General features: G+C 35.9%; 1 protein-coding gene across 4 annotated transcripts in view; it reads right to left on the reverse strand.

The window, feature by feature from the left end:
• Positions 1 to 20,269, reverse strand: part of STK17B (serine/threonine kinase 17b) — a 44,268-nt gene that overhangs the window by 9,998 nt on the left and 14,001 nt on the right. For 2 of the 4 annotated variants that reach the window (XM_010860868.1, XM_010860866.1), the window contains exons 2-3: positions 9,610 to 9,771; positions 3,717 to 3,929 (exon numbers count right to left, since the gene is read on the reverse strand). In XM_010860868.1, coding sequence (XP_010859170.1) covers positions 3,717 to 3,929; positions 9,610 to 9,731 — 335 coding nt within the window. In that variant the 5' untranslated portion in view covers positions 9,732 to 9,771. Of the gene's footprint in view, positions 1 to 3,716; positions 3,930 to 9,609; positions 9,775 to 19,882; positions 20,156 to 20,269 lie in introns of those variants that run through there. The other 2 variants (XM_010860864.1, XM_010860865.1) reach the window with 2 other exon arrangements.

Below are 20,269 nucleotides of genomic sequence, written 5' to 3' on the forward strand. Positions count from 1 at the left end.
TATATAAACATACCTGTCATCTGTATATAGATAGATATTTTGATTCTCAAGGCAATCATGTGAATCATGGCTATCATTCCCATTTTACAGATAAAGAAATAAGTACAAATAGGTGAAATTAAGTGAGAGGGCAGAATCTGAATCTGTATAATATGGATGAGAATCTACATTCTTAACCAATATCCTGCATTGCAGCTTTACAAAGAATAGTTGGGCCCAGAACCCCAGTTTTTTTCCTTTGTTTATAAGAACTGAAAATCTAAAGAATGCCAACAAATGCATAATGAAAAATTCCTAGATTTAGAATCAAATGATTTAAATTTAAATCGTAAATCTGCTATTTGCCAGCAATATAATTTAGGGTCAATCACTTATTTGAGCTTCCTCACCTGTAAAACAGACATATAACTGAACTCAACAGATTTTTTTCTAAGGACTAAATCTAAATGAATGAAATAAAAACTGTCAGAAATCATGCAAAAAAATCTAGATGGTTATTAATAAAAACTTATAAGGTATGTTTGGGAATATCTCAAGTACAGTCTACTCTATATGATAAATCAGAAACTCATTTATTTCACAGAACACTATTTCCCCCCTTTGGTTCACTCCTGTATGCACAGCAACAAGAAGAGTGTCTGACACATAGAAGGTACACAGTAAGTGTCTATTGAATGAATGAATAATGGAATAGACAGTCATTCTTCAGAGCAGCTGAAAGTACAATCCATTAGTCTTGGTGACTGTCAAGAGGAAGAAGTATGTCATATATATCTGGAGTCACAAGAAGGAAAAAGAATCAGTGGTCACAAATCTGAGTCTCATTGAAAATCATAGGACTGATCCTTCACACTTGCAGGCCATCGGGTCATCTGTACAGAGCATGCCAATTAGAAGCTGCAGGGCTTGGTTGCTTCACACTTTACAGTATTTCAGAGAAATCTGTGGGACAGCTGCTAAGGCACATGTGGTAATGCTTCAATAATGTTTACTTCATATCTCAATGACTTCCAGCCCCCCAAACTCCCAGAAAGTTCCTAAGAAACTAACTTCAAGATCTGACTTCAAGATTTCACAGTAAAGTCAATCTGAGTATGAAAAATTTACTTTGCTATAAAACATCTAGTAGTGGCCTTCAAAGTTAGGTACCGGAAGACAACGTTAGAAATTCATTCATCTAAAAAAGAAACTAATCTTTGTGAATAGCTAATATTCAGACTAACATGTGGCCCCTCAGTTTACACATCAATTGTCTGTCAAAACCCTGCTCAAGGTCTCCTGAGGGAAGAGGGACTCCACAGGCCAAGCTACTTAGGATACCTCACTTCTTCCCTTTCTGGTTATGTTATTCAGCTTTAATGAAATAAATCTTCTCAAAACAAGTGGTCAAAATATATTCCTGCAAGGACACTACAGATAAAGTTAATAATGCAATCACAAGCAGACAAGAAAATGAAGAGATACTTCAGATTCTCTTAGAATAAGTTATTTGCTAGGCCCTTTCTGATAAGAAATCAGACAAAATAATTAAAAATTAAAAGAAAATTGTATGGAATATGGATTCCTAGCCACTATTAAAATATGGAAAATACCCAAAACTATGGGAAATGCCAGAGAGATCTAAATTCTTCAGTATACAGCAGTATATGGCAGCATAAAATGCTTAGGTGAAAAATTCATTCTTGAACACTTCATAATTATTTATATACCAACACTGACATTACACTCTCTAAAGTTAATTCAATAGACAGAATCCTCATTAATTCTAAAATTCAAAATAAAATATAAGAAAACCACTTGAGAAAACATACGTAAAGCACTTCCCAGTGCCTAGACATAAGAGAACAGCAGGCTGCCTGTGGAAGTACCTACTGAAACAAGGCAGCCTGACTTCCATTCAGACTCTGCCTAACCAGTTACCTGAGCTGGGACAAAACATGCTTCTGTTTCTTCTACTGTAACATAGTGATACATAACAAAAAATGACAGCTCGAACTTCACTGGCTTGCTGTAAGAATCAAATCAGGTAAGTCACATAAAGTACTGAGTACAACAGATGTTATAAGGATCAAAGCGGATCACCTGTAGTATTTAATACAGTGTTTGATACACAGTAAATATTCAATAAATATTAGCTATTATTATAATGAGTCAACAAATATTAATTCCAAATCTAGCCAACATCCAGCCTTTCTGAATTTGGGGGCTGCTTGTTAAACTCTGATTATGAAGTCAACTTTAAAAGTCTTTGCTAAATTAAAATTCATTTTTAGAAACACTATTTCATATATATATATAGATATAGATAAATGCACACAACATATTCTTAAGTGGAAAAAAAGGATTATAATACCATACACTTAATAGATCATGATTTTGTTTCGGAAAGTATACATACATAAAAAATAAAATAATTTCAAAATAGAGGAATATGTCATAAAAGTAACCACTGTTTACAAATGATTTCTATTTTCTATACGTTCTAAATCTAACACAATAAATGATGTTACGTTTAGTATACAGGAAAAGTATCCTAAGGGTTTGTTTGTTTCAGTAACGAGATCAAACAAACCCTGTGACTGTCAGCCAATCACACTGTCTCTACCTCTTCATTTGACCAGCTGATCAGTGTCTTTTGTAGAACTGCCATTTTTCCCACGAAAGAGGGAAAGCTCTTTACCATAATTTACCATAGCTTTCCAAAGATGAAGCTATGGTAAACAGAAAATGAAGAGGAGTTAAAAGGAGGAGAAGAAGCGATAACACAAGAAGCAGAAGTTAGCAGAAACTGGAAGCATAAATGGAAAGCAGTGAGGAGCAGCAGACTAATAGACCCTTTGTTAAAACAAGGCACCCAGAGCAGTGACTACAGAGAAGAAAAAATTTCTCTGTAATCAGAGAAGCCACTTATATCATTATTGTCTTGAAAGGTAAACTCAGATATATTTCTACCCTTCCTCTCTATTGAAAAGTTTGCCCCTTGAAGGAACTCAACTAAGAAATTCAGAAATTTGGAGTATTTATGTTTTTTTGCTTATGTGCTTGTATATATGTTGTGCATCTGTGAGTGGATATGATAACAGTACTTTAGTACAGTTACACTGTCACATAAATCTATGTACTATATACTACTTATATCTACATTTGTCTTATACAGCTTTCTAAAGCACAGTTTAGAAATTAGTAAGGAAGTCGAGAATATCATTTAAAAAACTCCCATAACACAATAAAGTTAATGTGTAGAAGATTAAAATCAAACTACATGGTTTACCTTTCATTCACGCAAGTTTACCTTTTTATTCTCCTTGGGTAACTTCACTGGATGTGCTTTTCAAATAAATGAATATATAAATTATTTCAATCCTATCTGCCCATCAGACTGTTTTGCAGAAAACTTCTATTTTCTTTGCCACTGGCAACAAAAGTATACTCAATTTCACTATACTCTATAAACATTGTATTGTCATTTGTTTACTGAATGCTGTTTAATTCATTTTGGGGTATCTGTGTGAGGCTGCACATTATAAGTTTTCTGAAAATATATGAATATATACTATGTTCCTCTAATATTTTATTAACAGGAATCTTTACAAGTTCTTGTTATACTTTTATCATTTTTGTTCTTGACATTTCAAGCAACCTTACCCCCCAATTCAAATAGGTACTATAAACTTTTTTAAAGAGTATACTTTAAATTTTTTAAAGAGTATACTTACTATTCCAATATCAAAATGATTTCACTTGTATTTTCATAGACTTCATGAAGATTAATCACGTGGGGACAAGATTTTGTCAATTCAAGTACTGCAATTTCATGTAGAATCTCTGCTCGACAGTCCTGTCCTCTTCTTCTCTTTTTTAGAAACTTTGCAGCATATTCTTGTCCAGTAGATTTTGATATACATTGTCTAACCACAGCAAATTTTCCTCTGGGGGAAAAGTAAGAACAAAAGTTAGTATAACACAGATACTGTTATAACTTTATCAATCCTTCAAACATCCATGCCATTAGGAATTTACCTTTGCTCTCTTAATCTAATCAAATACTACATGTACTTTTATAAAATTTATAGTATCATCAGACTAAAATACAGATGGCAAATGTAATATAAGACATAATTATATTTATTCTTCACCATCATATCATTAACATGATACATTACCATTGTAGGGAGAGATCTCATTTGCCCACCAACTCCATGCCATACTCTTGATATGAATTATTTTGTTTAAGTATGATAACAATCCTATAGAGTAAATATTATTCTGTCTGGCAGACTCCAGAGAAGATATGTATCTTGGTCTATTTCCCTCTGCTAAAAATTTTAGCTTTCCTTCAAACAAAAAAAATTAAATGCAAAAATGGGTATTCATCTTATTTACTTCTCTTAGTGTAAACATTTTGCCTTTCAACATCACTTTTGACAACCTTTGAAGCTTTCTATCACAATTTGTCAGTTGTTTTACCAGAGTATCTATTAGTATTGCTCAGTAGTCCACAAAGCTTGTAACAGATATCGAAAGTGTACATGTTTTATGGAAAGTATCCAAAGACACTTCATGATTAGCTAAGAAAATTCATGGTTATCAAAAGCTATGTACAAACACATTATTAAAGTCATGTTTATTATTTTAGGAATAAACATGTTTTAGCTCTATCCAATAACAGTGCTCAACATTTCAGCCAATTTTTGAAAGACTCTGGCAAACTTATGTATTCTAAAGTAAAGACTGTGAAAGTCGCTCAGTAGTGTACAACTCTTTGAGACCCCATGGACTATACACAGGCCATGGAACTCTAGGCCAGAATACTGGAGTGGGTAGCCTTCCCTTCTCCAGGGGATCTTCCCAACCCAGGGATCGAACTCAGGTCTCCCACATTGCAGGCAGATTCTTTACCAGCTGAGCCACAAGAGAAGCCTGTGTATTCTAAGCCTATAGTTTTCCCATCTAGTTTCCCAAAGACTCAAGCTATTCTGAGTCAGATTGTTTTAAGAAACTAATAAAAATTATTGACTGCCTACCCAGAAAATGTACACATGCCTTTAAAAAGAAATTTTTACATAAAGTTCCAGAGGGTTTTTAGATTTCAAAGACTATCCATAAAGTTCCTAAGCCTGGTTCATGGGTTCTAAAATTAAGAACTTCTATCCTAAGGCTCAAATGACTTACTGAATACCAACAAATCAGGTATAAATAAAAACCTATTTTTAATATACTTTGGATTTGGGGTAGAAGTCAGGGACAGAATAAATTGCTTATGCATTTTTAACTTACTATTGTCAAGGGCAGGATGACAAAGATCCCTACTCTTTATATTCTCAATTTCCCCAAAATTGGTGCCAATGAAAACCACGGACTGGAAATCAAGATGAAAAGGTAAAGCTACTAATGCAAAAAAAAAATTTTTAAGAAAGTGGTCATGCTATAATTTGATTCTTTTACATATATCAAAATAAATATCAACTCAGAAAATTTGCATGCATAAAGTTATTTTTTTGATAGAACTTTTCATTTAAGATTTGAGAATGTTTAATTTGTATTTTCTCACCATATGCAAAAGGAATACAAATCAAAGCATTTCAATGAGCTCACAAAAAAACTCAATCAGTCCCTTTGTTTTATATTCAGAGTGTCCATGTTTATAGATTTTATACTGGATAAATTGAGTCAGACTAAGATTAAATGACTCATGAAAGGTCATATATGGAAATGGACTGCCATGACTTAAATTGCAGGATGTGAAATCCTAGCTTTCTATTCTGACCACTACAAAACAATTCCTTCCTTTAAGATAGTTTTTTTTTTTTTAAAGAAGTAGATTCACTTCTGCCAATTCTTATTTAGATTCAGAAGTGAAAATTTGTCTAAAACAAAAAGGAAATTTTAAGTTTTATGAAGAAATTCACCTTGTAAAACTTAGGAAACAGAAGCTAGTTAGCCAAGAACTCTGTCCATCTGAAATAGTTTATAGTACCAGCTGTAACAATTAAGTTCTGCTGTAATTTTATAATTATATTTACAAGCCAGAATTCTCTCAGAAACAAAGAGCAAAATTAAATAATAACACTTAACTGTTTCAGGTTTTCTCATGAGGCTTACAAGAATAGTACTCATTAATGCAGAGCAAAGATGACCAAACAATATTGGAAATTACTTATTTGTCAATGTTCATCGCTAAGTAAAAGCCCTATGTGGGCAGAAACCCTATCTGTCCTAATTATTAATCATAAAATCTACACTTCACTAACTAACACATAACAGAAACTGAAATATCTGTTGAATGAATGCGAGAGCTATGGACCTAGTGCAGTACCATACATTGTGCTCTTCTGTATACTGTACTTAAAGCATTCACATTTTTAAACCTTCTTTGAGACTCAAAATTTTACACACATATTCATGTATGTGTGTCAATCGCTCAGTTGTGTCTGACACTTTGTGATCCCATGGACTGTAACCCACCAGGCTTCTTTGTCCATGGAATTCTCCAGGCAAGAATACTAGAGTGGGTAGCCATTCTCTTCTCCAGAGGATCTTTAAATATTTTTACCATAATTATCAGATGACTTAGTGGAAAAAACCAAGTATTTGTTTTCCATTCTAAAATGCTAATTGTCATTTAGAAGTATCCAAAATAATAGTTAGGGCTTCCCGGGTGGCACTAGTGGTAAAACATCTGCCTGCCAATGCAGGAGATGTAAGACGTGGGTTCCATCCCTGGGTCAGGAAGATCCCCTGGAGAAGGAAATGGAAACCCGCTCCAGTGTTCTTGCCTGGAGAATCCCATGGACAGGGAAGCCCGGTGGGCTACACAGTCCATGGTGTTGCACAGAGTCGGACACGACTGAGAGCCTAAGCACACTCGTAAAATAATACTTAACACATAATGTCCCTATATGAAATTTAACAGAAACATTTAGGAAATTTTAAAACCTTAACAGTAGTACTTAATGTATAACCTAAAAGGGCAAGGCTAACTAGATTTCCCAGCAGCTAAAAGGTCTGGTTAGTTACTCTTCTACATTCTAGAACAGACAATAAAATGTGAAAGGAGGGGGGAGGGTAAGCCACAAAAGAAGCTGACGTTTATTTCTGCATCTGCCTCACCCTTCTAACCACAAGAAGTCCTATGAAACCTTGATTCAGTTGGGGGGAGGGGTGGAAAAAACTTACCCAACATGTTAAAAAACAGGAACAATGCAAAGTTTTTTGAGAATAGTCAAAAATTAACTGCTAACTTTTACATATCTTATTCTAATTTAAAGAAAAATTCTACAACATTAAACATCTTAAAACTAATTTAAAAACTGATTTATAAAGATAATTTTGTAATTATCACATGCTAGAATTATTATGTTTGTATGTTTCAAAATGTATAAGCCTCAGAAGAAACAAGGTTATGATCCTAATTTTCACTTTGCAAAAGTGTGGGATAATATCAAAATTGGTAAAATATTGAAAGAATTTACAGCAAGTTCATGGCAGATGAAAGGTCATGACTTCAATTTATCAAGGTTTATTAACGAGACATATCAGTATTTACCAGGTGACTCATTAGGCCATATCAACTAAAAGAAAAAAGGTCTCTTTCATGAAGTTATTAAAAGATGAAATATTAGGAATCTGAATTTGTTTTCATCAGAGTTTATCATGAGTTTTTGCTCTAAAATGTTATAAACTGAGTCAAGTTTATGATTGTGATTTATGATGGCACCCCATTTACAAAACAATTTCAAATTATTAATATTGTTCCCAAAGTTTATGTTCTCCAAAACCATCAAAGAAAAAAAAAATCAGTCTTTCTAGCTCCCACACAGGCTATCTCAATAAAGTTTTGTTGTATTCCCGACGGTAAGATATTAACAATATTGCATCCATTCTAGACTGTTTCATTTTAAGACTGAGGATAAAAAGCTACAAAGTGATCCAGAAGAGGATACATGGATCAAGGAACACTGTCTGGAAATCAGGTCATAAGATGAGCATCTAAGGAAACTGGCAACATTTAGCTACATTCAAATCTCTAAAGAATTTTTACATGGGTATTATATGCAGCTACAAAAGGGGAACTATGTATATTAGGTAGAGATTAGCAGAAAACAGAATTCTGTGTCTAAGTGCCCACAAAATGGAACAGACATATTCTGAGGAAGTGAGTTCCCTATTTCTGAGACGTTCAGATTGAGGCTGGATAAAAAAACTTGTCAGGAAAATTACAGGAAAAATTGCTGCACTGCATAAAAAATTATATTAGAAGGCCACTGACCATTGAAGTTCTTCCAAAGCAAAGACTCTATGACTATTTAATGAGTAATGAGATACAGTCAACTAACTCTTACTCTTTCCTGTATAATGCAAAGAGAAATAATTACAGACTTAGAACTAAACTATTTCTTGAAAATACCCTGAAAGGTTTTAAAAACTGTATCTTTTCATAAACCATTAAAAGGCCCAAATATTTTGCACACAAAATTAAATAAATAAATATGCCTGGAATTATGAAATAAATATGCTTTCATATTTAGTTCTTAGTCTAATGACATAGATACTATCACCCTTATTTTGTAAAAGAAAGACTGCTCCCAATATCTGACAAGTGAAAAAGCCAGGACCTGCCTTCATCTTTGACATAAAAGACCACCAAGAACAGAATTACTTGCCATGTTTCAGTCAATTTTTGTTTTCACATTGAGATTATCAAAGACAAAAAATCATCCATACTATTTTTCTGTGCATCCATCAACACAAACATGGGCTTTTACTATTTTAACATAAAAATCAAACTAAAGACAGAAAATGATCACCATCCTCCCTTTGTTAAGCATTTAAATTTAAAGCTCAAAATGCTGAATACATAACAAATTATTTGGTATATCTTTTGTAATTTTCATGTATATTCAAATGGTAGTGTTAAATTTAGATCTCATAATCTCAGGTCACTCCTTGGCCTGAAGGAATTTACACCGTTAAACCAAAACGGATCAGTATCAGTGTAAATAAATACAGGTTTTACTTACAGAACATGCATTGTTTGTCATATGGAATTATACTATCAAATATGAATTAATTCATTTTGTTTAGAAAAGAGGAAGAGAATCTCCACATTTTTTTAGGCTAGCACAATATTCTAAGAATTAGAAAAGCTATTCAAAAAGACTTTATAGCATTCTACTATTTTATAAATATTAACTTGTTTAAGACTCACAACAACCATATAAAATATATATGATTACCTTCATCCCCACTTTTCAGGTGAGGAAACTACAGTACTGAGAGGAACAGTAATTTGAGATCAAATAGCAAATGGCTAACCCCAAATCTGGATGTGACAGTCCACTATGCTAAGCTGCCTCTTCCTTGGACAGACTCCAGTAAGAGCCCTGACTTTCCACCATGGGCTATGAAGCGAGGTACGATATATCATACATGCTCACTAACCCTCCATGGATTTGATTTCCAGGTCACTTAAGACTAGATCCCTATATAGTACCAGCAGAGATGAGGACTTTTCTTTCTAATCATTGCTAAATAATAATCAAGTGAGTTTTATAAAAGGATAGACAAATCCTGTGATTTTAAACACACACACATCAAAAGTTTCCTTACCTTCCCAGTTCTTTAGATGTAAGTGTATAAAAATTATTAAAGTTTTCCACTTTAATTGGAGTTTGAGGAGTGGTAGTTAGCATGCCTGAAATACTTCGGCAATCAAATCTTCTCCTCAACATGATGACTCCCAGATAGGCTTCTTCAGTCACTTATTTTTATCTGCTTAAAAAAAGAGAAGATGCAGGGTATAACTTATATGCAATTAAGGGAAAAAAAAGATGTTATCTCAGAGAGGATATGCGTTATATGTACAGCTCCAAATATAGCTATAAGGTACAACCAAAAAAAAAAAAAAGATGGTAGAAGATTTAAAAGCATATTCTACCCTAAAAGAAGAAAAACAAAGACCATACATATAAATTGGTATCACCCATGGTACCTGAACTAAGTTACTGAATTTCATTTCAGAATAAAACTACTGAAAATGCCTGTAAGACCTACCAAATTCTTTTAAAAAGTTAAAATTGTAATATAATCATTCAATTTCATTTTAAAACTTTGATTATTTAAAGTTGTATCTTCACATAACAAGATAATTTAACACAGAAAAACAATTATTCATTTTAAATTTAATTTTACATGAGCAAACAAATATAGTGGAAAATTCACATGTTGTGAGTTATATTACTGACATCTGAGTCATTAAAAGAAATAGACTTGTTTCATGGGTCTTAGATTCAGAACCCAGCACAGAGCCTGCTATGTATGAAGAGCTGTATAATTTTGTCAGATGAGTGAGCAACTACACATAAAGCCCTATTCTGGAGTTCTAATCTGTATCTGAAGCTCATATTTATCTGGAACTTTTATGATATTTACAAGCATTCAGTTTTAATATTAAAACTACTATTTCACATTAATTGAATTCATATCATAATGACAGACTACAAATTTTTAGACTCTTCCTTCTGCTATGCCTATGTAATAGAAGATCCAGTATTATTCTTCTAGCACACTCCTACAAGAATCCCTACGTTTTTTCCTTCTTGTCACATTTTTCCTCCATTTATTTCCTACTTGACATGTTCTATACCTTCCTATATTCAAATGCCACCTATATTCACCTTAGCAAGTGAACACTGTGATTAGAGGGGAGTGTTTTCAGTTTCCGTATTTCCTTGGTTTTAAGTCGGCATTTTTTTCTCTCAAACTTTGGAAAAACAAAAACCTAACTAGTTTTGAGGTACATCTCTAGTGTTCCAAAATTAGCAGAGTATCATTCTGAAAATAACATTTGGACTGAACCACATCTGAGTCTGAATCCCATTTATCCATCATATCAGTTATGAGGCATTTACCTTTGCTGCTGTTCTGAGGTGAATTATGTCCCTCCCTTTAAAATTCCTACCTTAAAGTCCTAATCCCCTAGTACCTCAGAAAGTGACTGTATTAGGAGAAAGGGCCTTTAAATGGGCAATTAAATTAAAATGAGGCCATTAGGGTGGGCCTTAAAGCAATACGCCAAGTCAAGTATCTTCATTAAAAAAATGTGATTAGGATACAGAAACACAGGGAAAGACCAGATGAAGACACAGGGAGAAGGCCATTCACAAGCCAGAGAAAGGCCACAGAGAAGCCAAGCCTGCTGACACCTTGATCTCAAAATTCTATTCTCCAGAATTGTAAGAAAATTAATTTCAGTTGCTTAAGTCACCCTATCTACAGTATTTTGTTACAGCAGCCTAGCAAAGTAATACAGCTACTTTTAAAAAGAAAGTAGTATTTCAAATGTGTCGGAAGGGATACAAATATAACAAACACTTGGGGGTTTCAATCTTATTATTTTGTTTAAATTAAAAATAAATGATTAATCACAGACAGAGTTGGTCCCTTCTTTTCACCCCGCTAGCCCTGGGTAGGAGAACTTATCATTTCCTTGCCAACATATGCCCCATTCAGACAGTTTTGTGATTTACTTTGCATTTCTCCTGATTACTAGCGAGGAAAGCTGCAATTCTGCTGCCCCTAAAGTATGGATGAATCATAGAATCTATCTTGCAGTGCTCTAAATAATAAAAATTAAAATACAAACTCATGAAGAATGATACTGGTACAGTGCTAGTCGTGAAAGCACATCATGGAGTTCAATAAACAAATCCTGTTAATACTCTCTGAAAGATCTTCTCCAGTGACAGTCCCTGCCACTGTTGAATAGCTGTACCCTATTTCCATGTACAAAACTCTCACCCCAAGTTAGATTAAACTAGTTCTTAAAATCTGTCTTTTTTATTGTTTTGATGAACTATTTATATACTTTAGTTCTGATGGCACTCAGTTTCACTGTTCACATATTCCTCTCTGAAAAATCAATATGGTTACCAATTTCTATGCTTAGTGTTTTTTTCTTCAGGTCATTCTTGGGCTTTAAGATTTTTTCCCTAAATTTAAAAGTCTATAGATTTGTATGCTTATGATAATATTTATGTTATTAGCATATATACAGAAAGAGGGGATATACCTGTATCAAAGATACAAATTGGCCTACATTCCCAACACTGTTCCATATCAGGCCTTAGGAATCATAAGCACAAGAACACAGCAAATTTACCCATGGAGACAGAGTATAGGCTCTTGATTCTAAGATGTTCACCTCATCTAGATTCTAGAATCTATGATGTTTATCTTATGCTGTAATGCATCAGCTAAAAAGCAATCTATTCATAAGAATCTAGTAAAACAGAGATATATTTTATAATTATTTTCTGTTCTCAAGTTTCAAAAGAATCAATATGAATCTTAGATGTTGTCAAAGACATGCTTAATTAAGCATGATTTATAATAGTGGAAAAAAACCAAAAAGCTTTCAGAGTGAATGCATCCGAAAGTTTAACAATAAGGAAATGGTTAAATATACCTAAATAACAGGATATTACATACCTAATAAAAATTGTGCTTTCAAATATTTTAACTCATATAATGAAAAAAGGAAGACAAAACTTTATATATAGTATGTTAATTTTGTTATAAGTATATATGTTTGCTATATATAATTTTCAAATATGTTTTAAATAATATAAAAGCAAATAGATGAAAATACAGGAAACTATGACAATATATTAACAGTGGTTATCCTTGGATTGTGAAATTATGGCAGTATTTATACTCTCCTTTGTTTAAGTTATCTATATCAAGCTAGTATAGACAAAAAACTAACAAATGCCTTTGGCTAAAAAAGATGGCTGTGACTACATGCAGAAATTAACCCATGTGCAACAGTAAAACATATCTCTTTACACATTAAGGGTTTACTTGGCTGAAAGTACATGAGCCATTATTGTTCTGATTTTTTAAGGCCTCAATGTTTTCTCTGCATTTATTTAGAGCAGATGGTGTTCATTATGCAAGTAACAGGTCCATTCTTATGCAAAGACCATACAGGCATTTAGGGTAAATACTAAGCAAGAATCAATACCCTGTTTAGTACCACCCAGGAAAAACAATTTTATAAATTCTGAATTAATGTCAAAGTTCTATATAATAAATAATAATTTGTAACCTTAAGATATATGCCTTTACTATTATATTACTTGTGAAAATTCAAATTCACTTCAGGATCCCTCTAAAAAAAAAAATCCAAAGTGTGATATTTAAATACTATACTAACAGGTATTAAGTTTTATAGTACCTACTTAGTTATTAGAAGGAAAATAAAAGCTAGTTTTTTTTAGGACTGGAATAAATCGTGGTAATATAAACATGGCCTAATAATCAAGCTACTTAACAGCATTAACTAATACTAGACATTGGAGTATGCTTAGTCTTTTCCCCTCACATGTACTGTTGGTCATCACAATGGATGAATGGCCTATAGATATTTGTATATTTGTATGGCTATAAATGCAGCTGAAAGCAGCACTGGACAATCGGCAGTTTTTAAAACACATGCTGGTATAAAAATCATTTTTTTGAATTGTGTTACATTTCACTCTGGCTCTGAACATGCTGGAAACACAAGCTATGTCCCCGAAAAAAGGAAAGACACATTTCTGAAGGTTAGACTTTAAACTTACCTACAGACTGCTAATACACCTATATTACAAACTGCTTTAGGGATCCATACAGCATGCCATAAGTCATATCTTCATTCTATTTACAGCACTTGCACCAGCTGCCACAGCCTAGATATTTTTCTATTTCCTATCCTTTGGCCAATTTTGTATATAACAGAGCAAGAATGTCACATTTGTCCACCAATCCCTCCACAAACACCATGCTATCCTATACGTAAGATTTAATTCTTGGGTACATGAAGGTTATCAGTTAATTTTCTGTCTTGCATCTTCCTAAATTTCTCATCAAATTCTCTTTAACTCCAACAAGCAATCATCGACCTTTTCTTGCATTCTACCATAATTCACAGACCTATAACCGATTCTAAATTACCAATAATCTGTGCTAGTTACTCTGCTGCTGCTACTAAGTCACTTCAGTCATGTCCAACTCTGTGCAACCCCATAGACAGCAGCCCACTAGGCTCCCCCATCCCTGGGATTCTCCAGGCAAGAACACTGGAGTGGGTTGCCATTTCCTTCTCCAATGCGTGAAAGTGAAAAGTGAAAGTGAAGTCGCTCAGTCGTGTCCGACTCTTAGCGACCCCATGGACTGCAGCCTACCAGGCTCCTCTGTCCATGGGATTTTCCAGGCAAGAGTACTGGAGTGGGTTGCCACTGCCTTCTCCAAGGGATCTTTCCAACCCATGGATTGAACTGGTGTCTCCGGCATTGCAGGCAGATTCTTTATCGTCTGAGACACCAGGGAAGCCCAAATTACCAAGGTATCACTTTAAAGAACTTTACTCCATGCTGCTGTTGCTAAGTTGCTTCAGTCGTGTCCGACTCTGTGCGACCCCATAGACGGCAGCCCACCAGGCTCCCCTGTCTCTGGGATTCTCCAGGCAAGAATATTTCCTTTTCCAATGCATGAAAGTGGAAAGTGAAAGTGAAGTCGCTCAGTCGTGTCCGACTCTTAGCGATCCCATGGACTGCAGCCTACCAGACTCCTCCGTCCATGGGATTTTCCAGGCAAGAGTACTGGAGTGGGGTGCCATTGCCTTGTGCTAAGTTGTTTCAGTCATGTCCCACTCTTTGCAACCAGGCTACAGAAGTAGCCCACCAGGCTCTTCTGTCCATAGGATTCTCCAGGCAAGAATACTGGAGAGGGCTGCCATGCCCTCCTCCAGGGAATCTTCCTGACTCGGGAATCGAACTCCTGTTTCTTACATCTCCTGCATTAGCAAGTGGGTTCTTTACCACTAGAGCCACATGGGAAGCCCATAACACTTTATTAGGCTACATTAAAAAAAAAAATCTCAAGGGACTTAGTAGGCAAAATGTGTATGTGTGAGTAGGTACACAATTATAATCAAGCACTAAAAACAGTAAGAGGATAATAGAACAAGGCAAGGTACAATAAAGCTTCCAGTTACACAGTACTGCTAGGAATAATGGAATCTCAAGTTTATCTGCAGAGATTTTTTTCTTCATTAACTCTCATTACAATAATTACAACAAGAATTCAGATGGGATCAGTGAAGGGAGGAAGAGGGAAAATGTTAGGCTTGATCTGGACCTAAGTTTACTAGAAGGGAGAAAGCAAATATGATGCGATCAATAGTAAAACTAAAAAAAAAAAACAAACAAAGAAAAACCACCTTATAAACCTCTAAATAGCTCTATTTAAACATGCTCATCATAATATTCACGTCAAAGTTATCTTATAAAAATATTTCATAAAATCTAACACATCATATGACAATAAATAAAAACATCTAAAAAATAAAATTGTCTGCTTTGATCCCTGCATTAGCTCCCTGGTACCTAGTTCAAGCCCTTACACCAAGACACACAAAACCCTTCATTGCCAGCTTGTATCATTTCCTGCCACACTTGTATCTCATATTTTGCCTCCACATCTCTGTTACACTTTTCTGTCTGAACATCCTTTCTACCTTTCCTTAAATGGTTAACTTTTTATTTAATCTTAACTCAACAAAGATTGTCATCTCCCCCAGGAAGCTTTGCCTAAAATTCACAGGTTGTCTTTAATGCCTGTCCTTTATGCTCCAAACAGGAGGACCCTTGACATACCTCTTTACCTCAACATGTAACATGTTAGACTGCAATTATATTTAGTGTCTAAAGGATAGCAACCATTTGCTTTCATGGCTAAACTCCCAGCATGGTGTCTGGCACCTGGTAGGAATTTTTTAAAATGTCCAATGAACTGAACTTAATATGGAATATTAAGTTAATATTAACTTAATATTTCTTAAGAATTAAGAGATACAGCAAGAAGAATTTTTAGGTACATCTCATGTCTTTGAGGGTTTAGCAGAATTTGAGATCTATCTTGAAATTATAATATTGGGGCTTCAAATGCAGCTAATCTCTGCTTAATTCAATATTTGGCTAAATAAAATAAGAAATATTTTAAATTGCTATCAGAGAACTTCAGTTTTAAACAGGACAGCCATGAAGTCTGGAAACATGGATAAAATTATTATATTATGTATTGCAATATAATACCAACAGATCATTTATTTTGCATTTACCTATCTTTCCAGACTAGGCAGCCACATGTTGTTATAGCCCTACTTCAGCTAAGAACATCAATATTTTAAGAGCTATTTCAATCAGGAAATCCAGATACTTGTCCTGGATCATGAGGATAAATTAAGATCCTCATGAAGAAATCTGAAAGGCAATGGAAAGCAAAGCAAGGCACAAGATTACAGGGAAAAAAAACTTTTTCTTTCTGCATGAGCATTTACAGCTACCAAGTTTTCCCTATGAAACAGAGGAACTGGAGATTTATTTGTCTGGAATCCATCAAAATAAAGAACTTTCTGCTAGTGTGGCAGAAGGATCCATTTCTAATTAGTCATTGATTAGAAGCAAAGGCATTGGTGTAGGGAAAGGGACGATGATGATTTTCAGTTTCACGGAAGAGACCATTCCTTCTACGTATTCTACTAACAGGTTCATCGGTTTGTTTTTTTTTTAAAGACTGAATAGAAAGTATAATCCAAGAATTTAATCCTTTGAAAAATCACAACAAGAAGCCAGCTAACTGCCTCTAGTCTAACCAGTCTAGTAAACACTATCCAAGGGCTAAAGTCCCAGGTAATGACCTTAGACCTGATTCTGTGTCACTTCAGTAAGGCCAGGTGCTGTCTCTTCCACCTTCAGAAGGAGAGTTAAACCCTATAATTGTGAACCAGGATGAAAAGATGTTGAGAACGGAAATATAGTGGGCCAACAAACATACAGTGCTTTTCATTCATCAGATGGAAAATTAAGTTTCTGTTGCAAAATAAAGTACTGTTTACTTATAGCATCTCTGAAGTACTGTTTATTCAGTAAGTATTACAATGCAAAATGAAATATGATCCTAGGATTAAAGATGAAACTATCATTTCACTGTTAATATTAAAATTTTTAAATGCTAAAAATATTAACTATTTGCTCTTTTAAAGAAGTTGCAAAGGGTCTAGGACGCCACAACACATGCTGCATATAAATGAAAAGAAACTCACTAGTTTAGATGTTTAGAGTGGTCCTGAAGTTCATGGTTACATGTATTTTGGGGGAAAATGATAAATAAATAAATAAAAACAATCAGAAGTTCATAAAGCATGCCCTGACAATTACATTTGTCACAACATATTTATGTAAAAACATGTAACTTAATTCTTACACACATTTGTTAACTGAAATAGTCAAAGAAATCCTTTGATAAAAGTCCTTCATAGAATACAAAATACTTAAAATCACTGAATTTTGTCATCAAAATTGTAAAAAACTAAAATAACTAAAACATTTAGTTTTCACAAGTGGAAAGTAAGTACATAAATGATTGTTAATGTTTTTGACACAACCAATACTCACAGAACACAAAGAATTCCTAAAAAAAAAAAAAAACCAAAATCCTTTAAAAGCAATAAATCTAGTAGCACTGTCCTACTTAGCTGCCAATACGCACTGCAATATAGTATACATGCAATTGCAAGACAATTTTAGGATTAAGTGAAAGTGTCAGCAATGGATGTCCTTGATTCCTGCATTTAAAATTGGGTCTCTAAGTAAAAACAGGGAAATTTTGATAAGGAAATTCTCTCTTATAATTATCAAACAGCTTCAAAAACCAAGCATTTAAAACGTATTTAAATGTTTACTTAACACTAGTAAAAAAAACTCTCAGTGCAAGTTTAAAGATAGAATTGTTTGACTGGAAACATGCCATCAAATGCCTGTATCTTCTTCAGCTTTGCTATTAATATTCTGACACAGTGATCAATTAGTCAAGTCTCAACTTTCCTGAAAACTGATTCTATCTTAAGTGAAAGTTGCTCAGTTGCATCTGACTCTTTGTCTCCCCATGGACTACACAGTCCATGGAATTCTCCAGGCCAGGATCCTGGAGTGGTTGCCTTTCCCTTCTCCAGGGGATCTTCCCAACTGAGGAATTGAACCCAAGTCTCCCGCACTGTGGACAGATTCTTTACCAGCTGAGTCACGAGGGAAGCCTAAGAATACTGGAGTGAGTAGACTATCCCTTTTCCAGGGGATCTTCCCTACCCAGGAATCGAACCAGAGTCTCCTGCATTGCAGGTGGATTCTTTACCAACTGAGCTATGAGGGAAGCCAGATTGTATCTTAGCCAACCGGTAATTCAGTTTTCAATGAGCTCAAGAGAATCTACAACTATTCTGTCCACACACAAAAATGAAAGGACTTTGATAACACAATTTTTACTTTTAAAACTTGAATATATTGCCACGTATATATAGCTCATCTTAATTTCAAGCCCATATTTTAGAAAAGTGATGTAAAATGTATGATAGGTACCTCAAGAATAAAGCAGCTATAAATAACTTCAGCTATTAAAACAGAAAAAAAAATTAAAAACTGAACATCTGCTCAGAGGAGGATGAAGGGGAAAGAAGAGGAGTTTTAAACTAGGACACTGCTTCTGTGGACCAACTTTTTCAAACACACAGCATTTTATGGGCATGTGGTTTAATATTTGTAAAACAAACACTTTGGAAGTTGCTGAAAACTACTTCTGAACAATTTACTATAAAACCAGTGGTGAATCAATGACAAAGTAGGTTTATCATCTTTTAATAAGATTGTGTGCCCAGGCTAAAATGCCAGGTTATATATGCTGCCACTTGCCCAGACATCTCAGTAGACCATGTGTGTCTCAAGGCACACATTCTCAAACTCTTGAGAACCTAAAGGGGCAATCAATGTATCACACATCACTGCATATCATCAGTCCAGAGATGTAAACATTACACGCTGGCAAAACAATCAGCGAATGTGACACACAGACCTAATATAATTGAAATCTTATCAGTATGTGGCTTTAAAATGTTTTCTTTTCCTTAATTTCCATTTGCAGATTGATGTTGGAGGGCCTCTGTCCCATCACAGCCAGAGGAAGAACTAACATCAGCTACTAGCCGCCCACAGTCTCTTTCAGCTTCGTCTCTAAGGGAATTCAAATGAAGCGTTTTCCCTACATAAAGAGTTGAGTAAATGTCAAAACCGTAGCCGTCACGCAGTTGTATTACACGGCGTCAAAATAAAACCAGATCGCAGGAAATCACGGAAACAACTGCAACTCGACTTCTCTATTCACTGACTTAAAAAAAATCTGTTCATAAGTAGTAACTGAAAATGTCCCAGAAGATGAGCACAAACTTTCTTCCGACGAAAGGCAGCTGTGAGCAGGACGGGTCCATGAGTTCAGATGTGAACATGTTCTGGGCCCCACACCCCAGCTGTGAACTTGGGTGGGACCTGAAGGCACCACGACGACGCGACGTGGAAAGGACGCGAACGAGCCGGTGGCGAAGGGTGTCCCGAGGAATGCGACCCGGGGAGTGACCGGGCCACACACACACAAACACACACGCACACACACACGGACCCGGCTGAGAAAGGTACTGGGAGGTCCAGCCGCCACCCCGAGCGCCGCACCCAAAGGAACCAGAGAAGCAGGACTCCAGCCGGAATGCGGCAAGGGGTCCGGAGCAGTCGGGCCACCGGGGACGACGGTGTCTGAGCCCATCTTCCCCAGGCCGGAGGTCTGAGCCGACCCCGGATCCGCCCACACTGCCGGCATCCCTCCTCGGGACCCCTCCCACCTTCTGGGTCTCCGTTCCACCCGTAAAGGGGGCTGCTTTAGGGGTTTGGAGTCGCAGCCCCGAGCCTACCCGCCAAACCCAGCAGGACTGAGGACGCGCGAGGCGGAAGACACTGACCGCTCGGGCCGCAGCAGGTTCTCCCGGGGCTGCCCCCTCCAAGGGGGCTCCAATCCCGCCCCACACAGGTGGCCACGACAGGACACGTTCTCCAGCTCTAGCCCTTTGAGGTGCCGCGCAGCTCCGAGCGTGGCAGGACCCACTTTTACCCTTCCGGACAACGGCCAACAGTTGTGACCTGACCTCCCCAGTGAGGTGGCTCCCGACTACGGCGGCGAAGACGGTGACGGGAGCGTACAGTTGAGGTTTGAAAACTGCAGCCCCGTTGCGGGGCAGGGCTGTAGGCTAGAACCCACCCCCTGGGTCCCGAGAACCAATCCGAGCGCGCGCGGAGGGCTGGGCTGTCACGTGACGGGAGGGGCGGAGCGCCGGCCTACAGCGCGTGCT

This window comes from Bison bison, unplaced genomic scaffold, assembly GCF_000754665.1.
Source record: "Bison bison bison isolate TAMUID 2011002044 unplaced genomic scaffold, Bison_UMD1.0 scf7180017864471, whole genome shotgun sequence".
NCBI classification, from domain to species: domain Eukaryota; kingdom Metazoa; phylum Chordata; class Mammalia; order Artiodactyla; family Bovidae; genus Bison; species Bison bison.